Source organism: Oncorhynchus nerka, linkage group LG19 (genome assembly GCF_034236695.1).
Source record: "Oncorhynchus nerka isolate Pitt River linkage group LG19, Oner_Uvic_2.0, whole genome shotgun sequence".
NCBI classification, from domain to species: Eukaryota; Metazoa; Chordata; class Actinopteri; order Salmoniformes; family Salmonidae; genus Oncorhynchus; species Oncorhynchus nerka.
The window spans coordinates 4,176,330-4,195,189 of record NC_088414.1 but is presented as its reverse complement, the minus strand read 5'-3'; the positions used below and the strand labels follow the sequence as shown (position 1 = coordinate 4,195,189).

Sequence of the window (18,860 nt, the reverse complement as noted above, 5' to 3'; positions counted from 1 at the left end):
GAGGGAGGGAGAGGGGTTAGGGACGGGAGGGAGGGAGAGGGGTTAGAGGACAGGAGGGAGGGAGAGGGGTTAGAGGACAGGAGGGAGGGAGAGGGGTTAGAGGACAGGAGGGAGGGAGAGGGGTTAGGGGACAGGAGGGAGGGAGAGGGTTAGGGGACAGGAGGGAGGGAGAGGGGTTAGGGGACAGGAGGGAGGGAGAGGGGTTAGGGGACGGGAGGGAGGGAGGGGGTTAGGGGACAGGAGGGAGGGAGAGGGGTTAGGGGACAGGAGGGAGGGAGGGGACAGGAGGGAGGGAGGGACAGGAGGGAGGGAGAGGGGTTAGGGGACAGGAGGGAGGGAGAGGGGTTAGGGGACAGGAGGGAGGGAGGGAGGGAGGGAGGGAGAGGGGTTAGGGGACAGGAGGGAGGGAGATAGGGGGTTAGGGGACAGGAGGGAGGGAGAGAGGGGGTTAGGGGACAGGAGGGAGGGAGGGAGAGGGGTTAGGGGACAGGAGGGAGGGAGGGAGAGGGGTTAGGGGACAGGAGGGAGGGAGGGAGAGGGGTTAGGGGACAGGAGGGAGGGAGGGAGAGGGGTTTGGGGACAGGAGGACAGAGAGGGCAAGAGAGGGATATAAATTGTAGGAAGACAGAAGGAAATTCTAGCAATCATACTAAATACTGTCCTCTTACCCAGTAACCCATTACACAAACGCTCTCTGTATCTCATTCATTCCCATACACACGCTCTTACATTCTCTCTATTCGTCTTACTGTATCCGTCAGACTCATCCAGGATCTCTGATTTGATGATCTCCTCGATGACGTCCTCCAAGGTGACCAATCCCAGCACCTCGTAGAAGGGATCCCCCTCCCCCTCGTTGTTCACCTTCTGAACGATGGCCAGGGCTGAGTTTCCTGGAGAGAGGGGTAAAAGGTCACGAGAGCTGGGCCCATCGAAGGTGAATTCATAAGGGGATCACAACTTTGGTTGTTCACAAGGCAGGCCTACGTAGGTCGCATTAAAGAAATGACTGACTTCATTGGCCATTTTTCTAAAACTATCACCACACGTGCGCACAAGCATGCACAGCCCCACCTTTCTTGAACTCCTCCAGCATGGCATCCAGTTTGGTGTCGTTGAAGACAAAGTGCAGAGGGTGGTTGTAGAACTTGGTGATAGTTGTCATGGGAGTACAGTCATCAGGGTCGACCAGAGCCAGGTCCTTCACGTACAGTATCTCCACGATGTTGGACCTGGGTAAATTACATTTAGATACCTGTTAGTGTGTGACTGCATGCGTGTGTGCGTCAGGGGAGAATGACTGCCCCCCCCCACACCCCCCATTGAAAACACAGAAGTTCAAGTCCGTCCGCATTTAAGCAGTAAACGGGATTCCCCCATTATAGTGAATGGACAAATGGCAATCTTCATGGTCAATCTGTGTAAATATATATATATATTATTTTTTTTACAAATGGCAATCTTCATGGTCAATCTGTGTAAATATATATATATATTATTTTTTTAACCAATGGCAACCATTATTGCTTATGCTAGACGAGATGTGTGTCACGTGATCGATAGCTTTGTCCATTCATAGAACCAGTCATTGGTGTGTGTGTGTGGCCCTTTAAGTGCGTGTCAGATCTTCCCACCTCTCCTCGTCGTAGATTGGGACACGCGTGTAGCCACTCTGCATGATCTCGGACATGGTGGAGAAGTCCAGCACAGCGGTGGAAGACAGCATGAAACAGTCCTTGAGCTGAGTCAGGATGTCCTCCACGGTCTTACTACGCAGCGCACCGCGGCTAAACTCCTCCTTCACAAACTCACTGCAATGGAATCACAACAGCGATGACCATGGATTACATGGACACCATATACAGGGCCTTGTAAAGAACTTTACAAAACGCTCAAAACACCCAGAGGTGCAGAGGAAGGAGAACTACAGCGCTAGAGAGCTAGGAGAGTAAAAGCTTTTGTTACAGCCCAGCACTCACCAACCTGATCAGGTTCATGATAGGCTGGAACAAAAGCCTGCACCCGTTGGCCACCCCATTCATAGAGCAGTGTTTGCCACCCATGAACACAACACACGGTCATCTGTGTGTGTGTGTGTGTGTGTGTGTGTGTGTGTGTGTGTCAGGTACCTGTAGGGGTCGTTGACATTGGTGCGTATCATCTCCATGGCCCTCTGTGTGTGTGTGTGTGTGTGTGTGTGTGTGTGTGTCAGGTACCTGTAGGGGTCGTTGACATTGGTGCGTATCATCTCCATGGCCCTCTCCCTCACGCCGCAGGTACTGATGTCGCGCCTCAGTGCCAGATCCAGCACTAGCCCCAGTGGGCACGACAGTGGGCACGTCAGCACCATGCACACCTGGTAGTTAGAGAAAGGAGGAGCCTGTTCAATGATATCGTATTAAGAAAAAGCATGATAAAGGGTCCTAGAAGCCACCCGTCCAACCAGAGGCTAAAGGAAACTGAGGTTGTGTTCATCAGGGCAGAGTGGTTCTCACACCTCAGGGATCCTCGGACATGTCATCATTTCGTTGTAGCCCTGAAGTAGCTCACCTCAGTCCCCTAGTCAGGAGACGCGTTCCCCTGCTCAGACATGTAGCCCTGAAGTAGCTCACCTCAGTCCCCTAGTCAGGAGACGCGTTCCCCTGCTCAGACATGTAGCCCTGAAGTAGCTCACCTCAGTCCCCTAGTCAGGAGACGCGTTCCCCTGCTCAGACATGTAGCCCTGAAGTAGCTCACCTCAGTCCCCTAGTCAGGAGACGCGTTCCCCTGCTCAGACATGTAGCCCTGAAGTAGCTCACCTCAGTCCCCTAGTCAGGAGACGCGTTCCCCTGCTCAGACATGTAGCCCTGAAGTAGCTCACCTCAGTCCCCTAGTCAGGAGACGCGTTCCCCTGCTCAGACATGTAGCCCTGAAGTAGCTCACCTCAGTCCCCTAGTCAGGAGACGCGTTCCCCTGCTCAGACATGTAGCCCTGAAGTAGCTCACCTCAGTCCCCTAGTCAGGAGACGCGTTCCCCTGCTCAGACATGTAGCCCTGAAGTAGCTCACCTCAGTCCCCTAGTCAGGAGACGCGTTCCCCTGCTCAGACATGTAGCCCTGAAGTAGCTCACCTCAGTCCCCTAGTCAGGAGACGCGTTCCCCTGCTCAGACATGTAGCCCTGAAGTAGCTCACGCCAAGTCAGGAACTGATAAAATACATGTAACGGCCCCCAGGGAAAGGTATGAGAACCACTGCATTAAGGGCAACAGAATAGGTCTTCAAAAAGGTAGTCCCTCCCTGTCTGTTTCCTTCTGGTTGGTGCCTAATGAACACAACCCTGGCTCTACATACAGACCTGTGCCAGCCAGGTGAGGCCCTCCCTAATGAACACAACCCTGGCTCTACATACAGACCTGTGCCAGCCAGGTGAGGCCCTCCCTAATGAACACAACCCTGGCTCTACATACAGACCTGTGCCAGCCAGGTGAGGCCCTCCCTAATGAACACAACCCTGGCTCTACATACAGACCTGTGCCAGCCAGGTGAGGCCCTCCCTAATGAACACAACCCTGGCTCTACATACAGACCTGTGCCAGCCAGGTGAGGCCCTCCCTAATGAACACAACCCTGGCTCTACATACAGACCTGTGCCAGCCAGGTGAGGCCCTCCCTAATGAACACAACCCTGGCTTTACATACAGACCTGTGCCAGCCAGGTGAGGCCCTCCCTAATGAACACAACCCTGGCTCTACATACAGACCTGTGCCAGCCAGGTGAGGCCCTCCCTAATGAACACAACCCTGGCTCTACATACAGACCTGTGCCAGCCAGGTGAGGCCCTCCCTAATGAACACAACCCTGGCTCTACATACAGACCTGTGCCAGCCAGGTGAGGCCCTCCCTAATGAACACAACCCTGGCTTTACATACAGACCTGTGCCAGCCAGGTGAGGCCCTCCCTAATGAACACAACCCTGGCTCTACATACAGACCTGTGCCAGCCAGGTGAGGCCCTCCCTAATGAACACAACCCTGGCTCTACATACAGACCTGTGCCAGCCAGGTGAGGCCCTCCCTAATGAACACAACCCTGGCTCTACATACAGACCTGTGCAAGCCAGGTGAGGCCCTCCCTAATGAACACAACCCTGGCTCTACATACAGACCTGTGCCAGCCAGGTGAGGCCCTCCCTAATGAACACAACCCTGGCTTTACATACAGACCTGTGCCAGCCAGGTGAGGCCCTCCCTAATGAACACAACCCTGGCTTTACATACAGATCTGTGCCAGCCAGGTGAGGCCCTCCCTAATGAACACAACCCTGGCTCTACATACAGACCTGTGCCAGCCAGGTGAGGCCCTCCCTAATGAACACAACCCTGGCTTTACATACAGACCTGTGCCAGCCAGGTGAGGCCCTCCCTAATGAACACAACCCTGGCTCTACATACAGACCTGTGCCAGCCAGGTGAGGCCCTCCCTAATGAACACAACCCTGGCTCTACATACAGACCTGTGCCAGCCAGGTGAGGCCCTCCTAATGAACACAACCCTGGTTTTACATACAGACCTGTGCCAGCCAGGTGAGGCCCTCCCTAATGAACACAACCCTGGCTCTACATACAGACCTGTGCCAGCCAGGTGAGGCCCTCCCTAATGAACACAACCCTGGCTCTACATACAGACCTGTGCCAGCCAGGTGAGGCCCTCCCTAATGAACACAACCCTGGTTTTACATACAGACCTGTGCCAGCCAGGTGAGGCCCTCCCTAATGAACACAACCCTGGCTCTACATACAGACATGTGCCAGCCAGGTGAGGCCCTCCCTAATGAACACAACCCTGGTTTTACATACAGACCTGTGCCAGCCAGGTGAGGCCCTCCCTAATGAACACAACCCTGGCTCTACATACAGATCTGTGCCAGCCAGGTGAGGCCCTCCCTAATGAACACAACCCTGGCTATACATACAGACCTGTGCCAGCCAGGTGAGGCCCTCCCTAATGAACACAACCCTGGCTCTACATACAGACCTGTGCCAGCCAGGTGAGGCCCTCCCTAATGAACACAACCCTGGCTCTACATACAGACCTGTGCCAGCCAGGTGAGGCCCTCCCTAATGAACACAACCCTGGCTCTACATACAGACCTGTGCCAGCCAGGTGAGGCCCTCCCTAATGAACACAACCCTGGCTTTACATACAGACCTGTGCCAGCCAGGTGAGGCCCTCCCTAATGAACACAACCCTGGCTTTACATACAGACCTGTGCCAGCCAGGTGAGGCCCTCCCTAATGAACACAACCCTGGCTTTACATACAGACCTGTGCCAGCCAGGTGAGGCCCTCCCTAATGAACACAACCCTGGCTCTACATACAGACCTGTGCCAGCCAGGTGAGGCCCTCCCTAATGAACACAACCCTGGCTCTACATACAGACCTGTGCAAGCCAGGTGAGGCCCTCCCTAATGAACACAACCCTGGCTCTACATACAGACCTGTGCCAGCCAGGTGAGGCCCTCCCTAATGAACACAACCCTGGCTTTACATACAGACCTGTGCCAGCCAGGTGAGGCCCTCCCTAATGAACACAACCCTGGCTTTACATACAGATCTGTGCCAGCCAGGTGAGGCCCTCCCTAATGAACACAACCCTGGCTCTACATACAGACCTGTGCCAGCCAGGTGAGGCCCTCCCTAATGAACACAACCCTGGCTCTACATACAGACCTGTGCCAGCCAGGTGAGGCCCTCCCTAATGAACACAACCCTGGCTCTACATACAGACCTGTGCAAGCCAGGTGAGGCCCTCCCTAATGAACACAACCCTGGCTCTACATACAGACCTGTGCCAGCCAGGTGAGGCCCTCCCTAATGAACACAACCCTGGCTTTACATACAGACCTGTGCCAGCCAGGTGAGGCCCTCCCTAATGAACACAACCCTGGCTTTACATACAGATCTGTGCCAGCCAGGTGAGGCCCTCCCTAATGAACACAACCCTGGCTCTACATACAGACCTGTGCCAGCCAGGTGAGGCCCTCCCTAATGAACACAACCCTGGCTTTACATACAGACCTGTGCCAGCCAGGTGAGGCCCTCCCTAATGAACACAACCCTGGCTCTACATACAGACCTGTGCCAGCCAGGTGAGGCCCTCCCTAATGAACACAACCCTGGCTCTACATACAGACCTGTGCCAGCCAGGTGAGGCCCTCCCTAATGAACACAACCCTGGTTTTACATACAGACCTGTGCCAGCCAGGTGAGGCCCTCCCTAATGAACACAACCCTGGCTCTACATACAGACCTGTGCCAGCCAGGTGAGGCCCTCCCTAATGAACACAACCCTGGCTCTACATACAGACCTGTGCCAGCCAGGTGAGGCCCTCCCTAATGAACACAACCCTGGTTTTACATACAGACCTGTGCCAGCCAGGTGAGGCCCTCCCTAATGAACACAACCCTGGCTCTACATACAGACCTGTGCCAGCCAGGTGAGGCCCTCCCTAATGAACACAACCCTGGTTTTACATACAGACCTGTGCCAGCCAGGTGAGGCCCTCCCTAATGAACACAACCCTGGCTCTACATACAGATCTGTGCCAGCCAGGTGAGGCCCTCCCTAATGAACACAACCCTGGCTTTACATACAGACCTGTGCCAGCCAGGTGAGGCCCTCCCTAATGAACACAACCCTGGCTCTACATACAGACCTGTGCCAGCCAGGTGAGGCCCTCCCTAATGAACACAACCCTGGCTCTACATACAGACCTGTGCCAGCCAGGTGAGGCCCTCCCTAATGAACACAACCCTGGCTCTACATACAGACCTGTGCCAGCCAGGTGAGGCCCTCCCTAATGAACACAACCCTGGCTTTACATACAGACCTGTGCCAGCCAGGTGAGGCCCTCCCTAATGAACACAACCCTGGCTTTACATACAGACCTGTGCCAGCCAGGTGAGGCCCTCCCTAATGAACACAACCCTGGCTTTACATACAGACCTGTGCCAGCCAGGTGAGGCCCTCCCTAATGAACACAACCCTGGCTCTACATACAGACCTGTGCCAGCCAGGTGAGGCCCTCCCTAATGAACACAACCCTGGTTTTACATACAGACCTGTGCCAGCCAGGTGAGGCCCTCCCTAATGAACACAACCCTGGCTCTACATACAGACCTGTGCCAGCCAGGTGAGGCCTGGGGCCAGCTGGAAGCCGTAGCCGGAGGACACTATGTGTGGAACCAGCTCTGACACCAGGAAGATGAGGAACCCGCTGGTGAAGACGGCGGGCGCTATGGAACCCACGGCCCGGTAGAGCAGCACACCTAGAACCGAATGGCCCAGAGCGCACAGGAAAAGCAGGGAACACACCTGGAACCGAGAGTGGAGAGATGTGGAGTTAGATAGTGTGGAGCCAGAGAGATGTCACACATCTGAATATTCTTGAGGGTAGTGCAGGGGTCTCCGGTCCTGGAGAGCTACTGGGTACGCATGCAGGCTTTTGTTCCAATCTAGACACCAGCTGATTATCTGAAACTGGTGCGTTAGTGCTGGGATGGAAAAAAAGCCTGCATGCATACCCAGAACCCTGGCTCCACAGGACTGGTGAAAGTTGGAGACCCCCCAAATCCTGGTGTTCAACTGTGTGTGTACACTAGGGACCCACCAGGAAGTTGCCCCTTCTCCGGATGGGCTCGAGGCGCTTGGCGGCCCGTTTGTCTTCCTCAGAGCCGCAGCTGTGCAGGACATAGAGCTCCAGAGGGTCCAGCCACAGCAGGCTGAGGTTCACAGTCCTCAGCACCCCACACACCAGGATCAGCAGCACAATCAGCACCGCCACACCCCACGGAGGGATGTAGTCCGCTGGGAGACCATTTTCGTTGTTGATCCGCAGCCTGTCCGGTCCCACTGACACCCAACTCCCGCTCTTCAGCACACACAGGTGGTAGGTCGGGTTGGCATCATCCCCTGCAGCGAGAGACAGAATGCTCTTGTCCCGCACCTTCACCTCTATCAGCCCGCTGTACTCCTCGTCCGCCGTGACCTCCCCGGTGACCTGGAAGGCGGAGGTGTCACGGCGGGTCTCCTGCCCACACGGGTCGGCTGCATCCCCCACCGCCCCAGCGAACGCCACCCACGGCCAGGTACCATTCAGATTCGAGCCGAACAGCCGGAGCTTGAAACTGGCCCCTTGCGGCGCAGAGATGATCCTCTCCTTCATATACACCCGGCCTTCTGGGTCCTCCAGTCGCAACCCCAGAACGCGCGGGGCTTGCTGGCTGCAGGCGCCGTCCCCGATCCTCCCGCAAAGCAACAATATCATCAACAAGAACCGTAGGTCTGCCAAGCTGGCCACCATATTGGAATTGGGCAGCTGGGCTCTGCGCGAATCATGTGACTGCTTCCCTCTCGCAGCTGCCCGCCCACGGAGGCTCTGCGAGCCACACAGCGCTCAGAGAAAAACTGGCTCCCTTTTGACGCCATTTTGGGGAGAAAGGGCATTGGTTTAGTGTCATCCGCTGCTCTCGTTCAGAGCCACAATGGACGCACTTTCCTCGCAAACTAAACCCACCTTCTCAGAAATTAACCAATGAGAGTCCATGGCTGATGACATCCAATGGGTGCAGGGAAAATGAGTATCGTGCCACGCCCATCTTTGTTTGAGAGTCTTGAAAACAAGTCAAATTTAAAGGGTCTTCGTCAATATTCCTTGACGCATAATTGAGATGACTTAGGCAGCCTAACGACTATGTAACTGACCATTTGCCGTGCTTCTTTTTGTTTTCCTTCGTTTGATGGACATTGTTATCATCAGCTTTGTTCTGTGCATTGAAAACACAGACCCAGGATCAGTTTGCCCTCCCTCCCTAAATCCTAACCTCAACTATTCTGGGGAGGGAGCACACGATTTACACAGACCAGCACCTACTAGGGCCAAAGTCATCATACTCACAGACAGCTCCCTCTGATACATAGCCGAATACATTGGGATACATTCACAAGAGAATCCTAAAGAGTCTGGGTCAGTTAAAACATGGTTACTGATGAAGGATTCCTGTGAAGCACCTGTCACTGAGCCAAACTCTGTAGTTACCATGTAACTCAGATGAACATCACTGAGCCAAACTCTGTAGTTACCATGTAACTCAGATGAACACACACTGAGCCAAACTCTGTAGTCACCATGTAACTCAGATGAACACACACTGAGCCAAACTCTGTAGTTACCATGTAACTCAGATGAACACACACTGAGCCAAACTCTGTAGTTACCATGTAACTCAGATGAACACACACTGAGCCAAACTCTGTAGTCACCATGTAACTCAGATGAACACACACTGAGCCAAACTCTGTAGTTACCATGTAACTCAGATGAACACACACTGAGCCAAACTCTGTAGTTACCATGTAACTCAGATGAACACACACTGAGCCAAACTCTGTAGTCACCATGTAACTCAGATGAACACACACTGAGCCAAACTCTGTAGTTACCATGTAACTCAGATGAACACACACTGAGCCAAACTCTGTAGTTACCATGTAACTCAGATGAACACACACTGAGCCAAACTCTGTAGTCACCATGTAACCCAGATGAATACCCACCATGGACATGTAGTGGAAGGCTTCTACTGCGCCTGCATACTTTGTACCCAACAAACTGAACTAGATCACATTGTGCTGTTGTGAAGTTATGCACCGCAGAGCATTTTTGTTTACCTTTTGTTACTTAGCCTACTTTGTCACATAGCTCCACTGTTTGCCAACAGAGTCACTAATCTTTGTGACCTACTGTTGACATTGCGATTGTGGGAAAACCTCATCTGTTTTTGTACATTTGACTCAACTGAAGTGAGAAAAACACAGTGAACACAGACAGTCAAATAAAAAGAGCACAGGAGAAATATAACTCAGGTTTATTAACAGGAGACAGTAGTTTACGTAGAGAAATATAACTCAGGTTTATTAACAGGAGACAGTAGTTTTATGTAGAGAAATATAACTCAGGTTTATTAACAGGAGACAGTAGTTTTATGTAGAGAAATATAACTCAGGTTTATTAACAGGAGACAGTAGTTTTATGTAGAGAAATATAACTCAGGTTTATTAACAGGAGACAGTAGTTTTATGTAGAGAAATATAACTCAGGTTTATTAACAGGAGACAGTAGTTTTATGTAGAGAAATATAACTCAGGTTTATTAACAGGAGACAGTAGTTTTATGTAGAGAAATATAACTCAGGTTTATTAACAGGAGACAGTAGTTTACGTAGAGAAATATAACTCAGGTTTATTAACAGGAGACAGTAGTTTTATGTAGAGAAATATAACTCAGGTTTATTAACAGGAGACAGTAGTTTTATGTAGAGAAATATAACTCAGGTTTATTAACAGGAGACAGTAGTTTTATGTAGAGAAATATAACTCAGGTTTATTAACAGGAGACAGTAGTTTTATGTAGAGAAATATAACTCAGGTTTATTAACAGGAGACAGTAGTTTTATGTAGAGAAATATAACTCAGGTTTATTAACAGGAGACAGTAGTTTACGTAGAGAAATATAACTCAGGTTTATTAACCCCATGTTGACTTGTTCACAGCTCCCTCCAAAGTCATTATAAAACAGTATGTACACTTTGCTTTAAGTTAAACAACCCCAGGGGTCAGATGAAGTGACAGGCATTTCCTCTTCAATCAACATCACCCTCCAAGAAAGAAAACAACAGACCGGGAAAAGTCTCTACCACAGAACTTACCGCCGATCAGTCATTAAACAGGAGTCATAGTTGTTGAAAACAAGCCCCTAACTTTCAGTCATAAATAGAACCTTTAGAACGTCATCACTGACCAGCTTCTTGTGGAAGACTCGAGCAGAGAGAAGGAGATCAGTGTGTGTGCCTGGAGGCCAGACCCGTAGTCTCTGTCAGACTGTTCAGTGTGTGTTTTTACATATGGGGCCCGACACTGGACTCGTGTGCGTATCTCTGTCTGAGTAACCCATATTAGACTGTAGTGTTTATAATCATTGAACTCTGAGCACAAAAACATCCTTCTTAGAGGACAGTGTTCTATTCCATTGTAGGGTTCTGGTTCCCAAGCACCCAGTCTAGCAGTATGGCACCAGCCTGAACCCAGATCGGTTTGTGCCATCTCCTATATAGTAGTTGGCGGAGAGCCCAAACAGATCTGGAACCAGGCTAGTATGGCACCCCTTTGTTTTCGCAGTGGAAAAGCTGTCCCTGGTCTGAGAATACAGCACCAGAACTCTTAAACCCTCCTCGTTTAGGTCGAATAATCACACTGGGGCTGAGCTAACAACACAGCAGAGCAGAGCCTGGCTGCCAGTTAAGCCTTGCCCTCCCGCCAGGAACCACCCACCAGCGACAAGGATCTGGACATTAAAAAGAGCTTATAAGACTGTTCAGACCAGCAGTCAAGGAATGTCAATATAACATGACCGGCGGGAGAGGAGGGAAGAAGTGGGGGTGTGAGGGGAGAGAAGCTGGGGGAGGAAGAGGAGAGGAAAGAAGAGAGGAGAAGGGAAGAAGTGGGGGTGTGAGGGGAGAGAAGCTGGGGGAGGAAGAGGAGAGGAAAGAAGAGAGGATGAGGGGAGAGAAGCTGGGGGAGGAAGAGGAGAGGAAAGAAGAGAGGAGAAGGGAAGAAGTGGGGGTGTGAGGGGAGAGAAGCTGGGGGAGGAAGAGGAGAGGAAAGAAGAGAGGAGAAGGGAAGAAGTGGGGGTGTGAGGGGAGAGAAGCTGGGGGAGGAAGAGGAGAGGAAAGAAGAGAGGAGAAGGGAAGGAGTGGGGGTGTGAGGGGAGAGAAGCTGGGGGAGGAAGAGGAGAGGAAAGAAGAGAGGAGAAGGGAAGAAGTGGGGGTGTGAGGGGAGAGAAGCTGGGGGAGGAAGAGGAGAGGAAAGAAGAGAGGAGAAGGGAAGAAGTGGGGGTGTGAGGGGAGAGAAGCTGGGGGAGAGGGTAAGGAAAGTAGCAGGGTAGGGAGGAAGAGGAGAGGAAAGAAGAGTGGAAAAGGAAAGTGCTAGTGAAGGGCAAGGTAGTTCGGTCTAGCCAGACACAACAGAAGCTAACAGCTACATTAACACAGCGTTGCAATAAATCATGGTCAGAATGCTACTACATGCTACTTACTACATGCTACTACATGCTACTTCAATGGGGGGGGGGAAATGAATTTGAGAGAAAGGTAGAAATGTTCTTTGAGGTCAAAACAGAGCAATAATTTTATTGCTAATACAATATCTTCCAAGTAAAATGACTCAGTGGAAGGAGATAAAAGTTCTTATAACCGGTAAGTATTCTCACAGAGGTTACTTTATACATGTGTCCCATATAGGCATCCCCCCTCTCACTCCCATCACAGATAATATAGTAGACAAATGCCAATGTCTTCACAATATACAGTAGTATTCACAGTAACATAGTACAAGCAGGAAATATATAACAAATCTCTTCCTCCGTCCCAGTAACCCGTTGACAGACATGACTGTCTGTCAAAAACGAAAGCCTGTTTCACAATGATAGAACACGGAACAAATAGAACACGGAACAAAAAGAACACGGAACAAATAGAACACGGAACAAAAAGAACACGGAACAAAAAGGACAGAATATTATTACTTTTCAAATCAATACAACAACGCTTTCATAATCTGACCGTTCTCAGTAGACTAGGACCTTCGCAGCCAACCAGTGGCTAGACTGGGAACCAGTGGTGTAATGGAACCAGTAAGGCCCAATGCTATGAAGTGACCTATGTGAACCAGCAGTCAGGTCTAGGGTTTTTGTGTGTAGTAGTGTGTAAGGCTGCACCAACCATAGACTTAGAAATCCTAGAATGGACGACCCCATTCGATACCCTGTACTGAGGGGCGTGTGTCCGTTCTATTGATTCCAATTCTAAGGAGGGGATATCCTCTTAAAACTCAGGTAGGAACTCGTCCCTGTGGGAACAGACCTCACAGAAACTCTTTGGAATAAATACTCTCTCGTTGTTCTAAAGTGATTTTCTTACCAGCGGTAAGTATTTACGTAGAAATACATGTGCCTGTGTACATTCTTTTCCTTCATGTCGACCGCTGCTCGAGTTACTTCATTGTCACGTCATAATATATTTCTAGGGATCAAGATAGGTAGATGATAGCAGCATTATATGTCTAGTCTGCCCTCCACCCAGAGAGAATGCACGGTGAGGGGAACACATGCAGTCATCTCTAAGACAGCAGGGCACAGTGCGCATAACAGCTTCATTTATACACACAATAAATCCGACATCAGATTCAATCTGAAGGGTCAATTGTGTATCCCCTGGTTTTTGGAATGTCTTTTTGGAGAGTACCTACCATGTAAATGGTAAGGGAACATTGTGGTGGAGGTGGCGTGCCTTTTTTCCATGTCGTTAGCAGTGGCAACAACCCCTTCACTGATTGTATCATCACACGGTAAAACTCAATTCTAAACTCCACTGTGACATCACACACACAAACTCTGAACTCAACTCCATTGTGGCATCACAAAGTGGAATATTAACGCCATAGTGACGTCACCCCTGAAAACAGTGACTTCAAAATTCCATTATGACATCACTCAATAACACTCCAAAGCAACCAATCATGTTAAACCACAGCGTCTCAGATGCTAGTCCACTGCTTATTATGTGAAATGATACAAGCAGGAAAATGAGCTAGTATTGTAGTTGAATTGAGCTATGTTCACAAATAGGAAGCGGAGCGAGTATCATAGTTAAATTGAGCTCTGTTCAGTTAGGTGTGTTTGAGAGTTTGTAGGTTCTGGGGGAGTTGGTTGCAGTACAGTAGAAAAGTCTCTGTTTAGGAGTATCAGTCACAGTACATGGAGTTTTGAGAGTCTTCAACAAAAGAAAAACAATCTATACAATAGAAAACATTGCCATCAAATAAATCTCAAAATACATAAAAAAAGTAATCTGTAATGCAAAATAAATATATTCATATTTAAATAATTAATCATATAATATACTTCACATCTCTGGTTAGGTGGGTTCATGGTAAACAAACCCAGCTGTCAGTCAATTAGCCAGCCAACTCCTCCCCTCCAGCAGCCCCGCCCTCCACCCCAGCCTGATAGGCCTGACAGGGTCAAGTGGTCATAAACTTTACGAAATGAGAGACAGCTCAGAAGGTACACACACAAACCGCTACACTCCTGTCAAGCCCATATCAATAGGCCCCAAACTCAATAATCCCCTAATACTAAAGTTTTTTGGAAATTGCCATATTTGGAAGAAAGAACAGACTCCAAAAAAAAAAAAAAAAAAAAAGATTCTAGAAATCCCTCCTGAGAATGTTCCATGTTGAATGTAATTTCCATGGAAACGGAGCATGTGGGAGGAGTGGTACAGAAGGTGTTTTAGAGAACACAGGTGCGTGTAGATGAGAGTTCACAGTGAACACTAAGCTAAAATGCATGAATCTCTAAATATCGCTACATTTCTCTTTAAAAACATATTTGCTGTCACTACAGGTCATATTTCTATATTTATTTATACTGACAACCGGAGTGCAGAGAATCAACACATATTATAAACATGCTATACATGGTGGTCTATCTCCCCCTCCTCCTCCCCACCAACAAAGCTGATCCCAGACTGTGCCTGCAGCCACCGGAAAACTGTCAAACACACATTGCATACACACGCACTGAACCATATGACAGAGACAAGCTGCATCACACACAAGGGCCTCTGCACACGTGTGTAATGCACCTGTGTTGCTCGTCACGCCCTCTCTTCACCCCATCTTGAGAGGTAGGTAGGTGGGCGGATAGGACAGAGACATGAGTGTTCCCACAATGCACCTTAGAATCTTCCAGTGCTCCAGTCCACGGCCAACAAAACTTGTGTGTATTCATTTTTTACAAATCTTAACAACCCCCCCCCCCCCCACAGGGGTTGTTGTCAGATGGTGCTCTCTGTGTGTGCGTGGCTGATGGTGTGCACGTGTGTGTGCATGTGTTGGTGTGTGTGAGGGTGTTGTGTGTGTGTTTGTGGGTAGCTGGGCCTGCGTGTGCCACTTACGCAGTTTTGCGGCTGCTCAGACAGCAGAGAGGTCTTCTCACCCGGACCATTCTCCCCCCCTGGCCTCACGGAAGAGGGGGATTTGGGGGGGAGAGAGGTGCAGGGAAGAGGTGGGTGGGGGAGAGAGGAGGTGGAGGCGGAGGCGGGTGAGTGGTGCGTGTACCCGAGGAGACAGGAGAAGGTGTTTGAGGAAGAGGGGTGCCTTTGGTGGGAGGAGGGGTGGATTGGGGCAGGGCCGGGCGGGGGTTGACTTGAGTGGGGGTGGTGGTTTGGGGTAAGGGGGTACGGCTGGTGGGAGGGGGTGGGATGGGGGAGAGCAAGGGGCGCTTGAAAGGTGTGGTGGCCAGGGGGAGGGGGTGCGGGGAGGGGCTGGTGGGGTGATGGGGAGCGCAGAGGTGCTGTCCAGACGGGGGTGGCTGCCCTCGGGGGACTGGGGGGTGCTGTCCAGCCTCGACGCCAGCAGACCATTCTGGTACTGAGAACGAGTGATCTGAGGAGAGGAAAGAGAGTGTTAGGAAGAGAGAGGAGAGGAAAAACAAGGATATGAGAGAGACAGCAAAGCGTGCTTTGAGAGAGTATGGCGTCATGGTATAAGAGGTAATGAACAGCCAATCATCATCACAGGGACAACCCAGGGTGCACTGGCCCTCAGAGATGTAACGCTCCCTCTACTTTGAATGCATTTTTCCCTGCAAAGGTGGGTAAACGCTCCTGCAAAATAAAAAAGCTGCATAAGCAGCATTTACGTGTGTTTACCCTCCACTACACCTGCCATTCAGTTGGGCTGGTAAAAGGCTTCTCAGCAGTGTTTACGTGTGCTTACCCTCCACTACACCTGCCATTCAGTTGGGCTGGTAAAAGGCTTCTCAGCAGTGTTTACGTGTGCTTACCCTCCACTACACCTGCCATTCAGTTGGGCTGGTAAAAGGCTTCTCAGCAGTGTTTACGTGTCTGGGCTAATTTCTGAAATATTTCAGGTCACCGTTTCATTACATGGGTCCGTCTTAGATGATTGTAAACAAAAATTTGGCGACTGGCGGCGTCACTCTGGCGAAAGAGTTTGTCACCTTAACGGCTTACAATTTCTGCAGCACAGGCATTTGAAAAGTCACTTTTTAACCAGCACAACTGTAGAAATAGGGCCTTTTCCCATTGTAGCTTTTCCATTTCCATGGCACTGGCAGGGGTTAGAGGTTAACGGCGAGTGTGTTACCTTGACATATTGCAGGTCAGTGAGAGCCCGTACGTAGAAGTCTGGTGTGTACTGGCAGGCGGTGAGCTGCGTGTTGCTAGCAGTTACTGAGCCGCATTCTCCGGAAGCGCCACGCTCAGTGCAGCTTAGCGACGCAGAGCGGTTCAGACCACTCGCGTGAGTAGGAGAACGGAACTCTGAGATACGGAGAGGGAGAGACAGGGTGAGCTGGAGATAACCCACACACATGAAGTACACAAACACGCACATTGCCACGGGCACACACAGAACATAAACACACACGTGCACATTCAGGCGCACACACAGTACATAAACACACACGTGCACATTCAGGCGCACACACAGTACATAAACACACACGTGCACATTCAGATCGCACACAGAACAGTGAATTAGAGCAAACAACATGAAAAGAGAATGAGATTGTCCATTGACTGGGTAGACAGTAGGAGGATGTGATTGTAGCGAGAGTGATTGGGTAGACAGTAGGAGGATATGATTGTAGTGAGAGTGATGGGGTAGACAGTAGGAGGATGTGATTGTAGCGAGAGTGATGGGGTAGACAGTAGGAGGATGTGATTGTAGCGAGAGTGATGGGGTAGACAGTAGGAGGATGTGATTGTAGCGAGAGTGATGGGGTAGACAGTAGGAGGATGTGATTGTAGCGAGAGTGATGGGGTAGACAGTAGGAGGATGTGATTGTAGCGAGAGTGATGGGGTAGACAGTAGGAGGATGTGATTGTAGCGAGAGTGATGGGGTAGACAGTAGGAGGATGTGATTGTAGCGAGAGTGATGGGGTAGACAGTAGGAGGATGTGATTGTAGTGAGAGTGATGGGGTAGACAGTAGGAGGATGTGATTGTAGCGAGAGTGATGGGGTAGACAGTAGGAGGATGTGATTGTAGTGAGAGTGATGGGGTAGACCGTAGGAATATGTGATTGTAGTGAGAGTGATGGGGTAGACAGTAGGAGGATGTGATTGTAGTGAGAGTGATGGGGTAGACAGTAGGAGGATATGATTGTAGTGAGGGTGATGGGGCAGACAGTAGGAGGATATGATTGTAGCGAGAGTGATGGGGTAGACAGTAGGAGGATATGATTGAAGCGAGAGTGATGGGGTAGACAGTAGGAGGATATGATTGTAGCGAGAGTGATGGGGTAGACAGTAGGAGGATGTGATTGTAGCGAGAGTGATGGGGTAGACAGTAGGAGGATGTGATTGTAGCGAGAGTGATGGGGTAGACAGTAGGAGGATGTGATTGTAGCGAGAGTGATGGGGTAGACAGTAGGAGGATGTGATTGTAGCGAGAGTGATGGGGTAGACAGTAGGAGGATGTGATTGTAGCGAGAGTGATGGGGTAGACAGTAGGAGGATGTGATTGTAGTGAGAGTGATGGGGTAGACAGTAGGAGGATGTGATTGTAGTGAGAGTGATGGGGTAGACAGTAGGAGGATGTGATTGTAGTGAGAGTGATGGGGTAGACAGTAGGAGGATGTGATTGTAGTGAGAGTGATGGGGTAGACAGTAGGAGGATGTGATTGTAGTGAGAGTGATGGGGTAGACAGTAGGAGGATGTGATTGTAGTGAGAGTGATGGGGTAGACAGTAGGAGGATGTGATTGTAGTGAGAGTGATGGGGTAGACAGTAGGAGGATGTGATTGTAGTGAGAGTGATGGGGTAGACAGTAGGAGGATGTGATTGTAGTGAGAGTGATGGGGTAGACAGTAGGAGGATGTGATTGTAGCGAGTGATGGGGTAGACAGTAGGAGGATATGATTGTAGCGAGAGTGATGGGGTAGACAGTAGGAGGATATGATTGTAGCGAGAGTGATGGGGTAGACAGTAGGAATATGTGATTGTAGCGAGAGTGATGGGGTAGACAGTAGGAGGATGTGATTGTAGCGAGAGTGATGGGGTAGACAGTAGGAGGATGTGATTGTAGCGAGAGTGATGGGATAGACAGTAGGAGGATGTGATTGTAGCGAGAGTGATGGGGTAGACAGTAGGAGGATATGATTGTAGCGAGAGTGATGGGGTAGACAGTAGGAGGATATGATTGTAGCGAGAGTGATGGGGTAGACAGTAGGAGGATGTGATTGTAGCGAGAGTGATGGGGTAGACAGTAGGAGGATGTGATTGTAGCGAGAGTGATGGGGTAGACAGTAGGAGGATGTGATTGTAGCGAGAGTGATGGGGTAGACAGTAGGAGGATGTGATTGTAGCGAGAGTGATGGGGTAGACAGTAGGAGGATGTGATTGTAGCGAGAGTGATGGGGTAGACAGTAGGAGGATGTGATTGTAGTGAGAGTGATGGGGTAGACAGTAGGAGGATATGATTGTAGCGAGAGTGATGGGGTAGACAGTAGGAGGATGTGATTGTAGCGAGAGTGATGGGGTAGACAGTAGGAGGATGTGATTGTAGCGAGAGTGATGGGGTAGACAGTAGGAGGATGTGATTGTAGCGAGAGTGATGGGGTAGACAGTAGGAGGATGTGATTGTAGTGAGAGTGATGGGGTAGACAGTAGGAGGATGTGATTGTAGCGAGAGTGATGGGGTAGACAGTAGGAGGATATGATTGTAGCGAGAGTGA

At 50.2% G+C, this 18,860-nt stretch overlaps 1 protein-coding gene and 1 pseudogene across 3 annotated transcripts in view; both read right to left on the bottom strand.

The window, feature by feature from the left end:
- Positions 1 to 8,379, bottom strand: part of LOC115117459 (metal transporter CNNM3-like) — a 38,154-nt gene extending 29,775 nt beyond the window's left edge. Inside the window, exons 1-6 of one of the 3 annotated variants that reach the window (XM_065004635.1) lie at positions 7,651 to 8,379; positions 7,161 to 7,355; positions 2,217 to 2,356; positions 1,635 to 1,811; positions 1,075 to 1,232; positions 750 to 893 (exon numbers count right to left, since the gene is read on the bottom strand). In XM_065004635.1, the coding sequence (XP_064860707.1) occupies positions 750 to 893; positions 1,075 to 1,232; positions 1,635 to 1,811; positions 2,217 to 2,356; positions 7,161 to 7,355; positions 7,651 to 8,343 (1,507 nt within the window). In that variant the 5' untranslated portion in view covers positions 8,344 to 8,379. The remainder of the gene's footprint in view (positions 1 to 749; positions 894 to 1,074; positions 1,233 to 1,634; positions 1,812 to 2,216; positions 2,357 to 7,160; positions 7,356 to 7,650) is intronic. The other 2 variants (XM_065004637.1, XM_065004636.1) reach the window with 2 other exon arrangements.
- A 2,110-nt stretch (positions 8,380 to 10,489) lies between these two features.
- LOC115117460 (metal transporter CNNM4-like) overlaps positions 10,490 to 18,860 on the bottom strand; it is a 41,746-nt pseudogene continuing 33,375 nt past the window's right edge.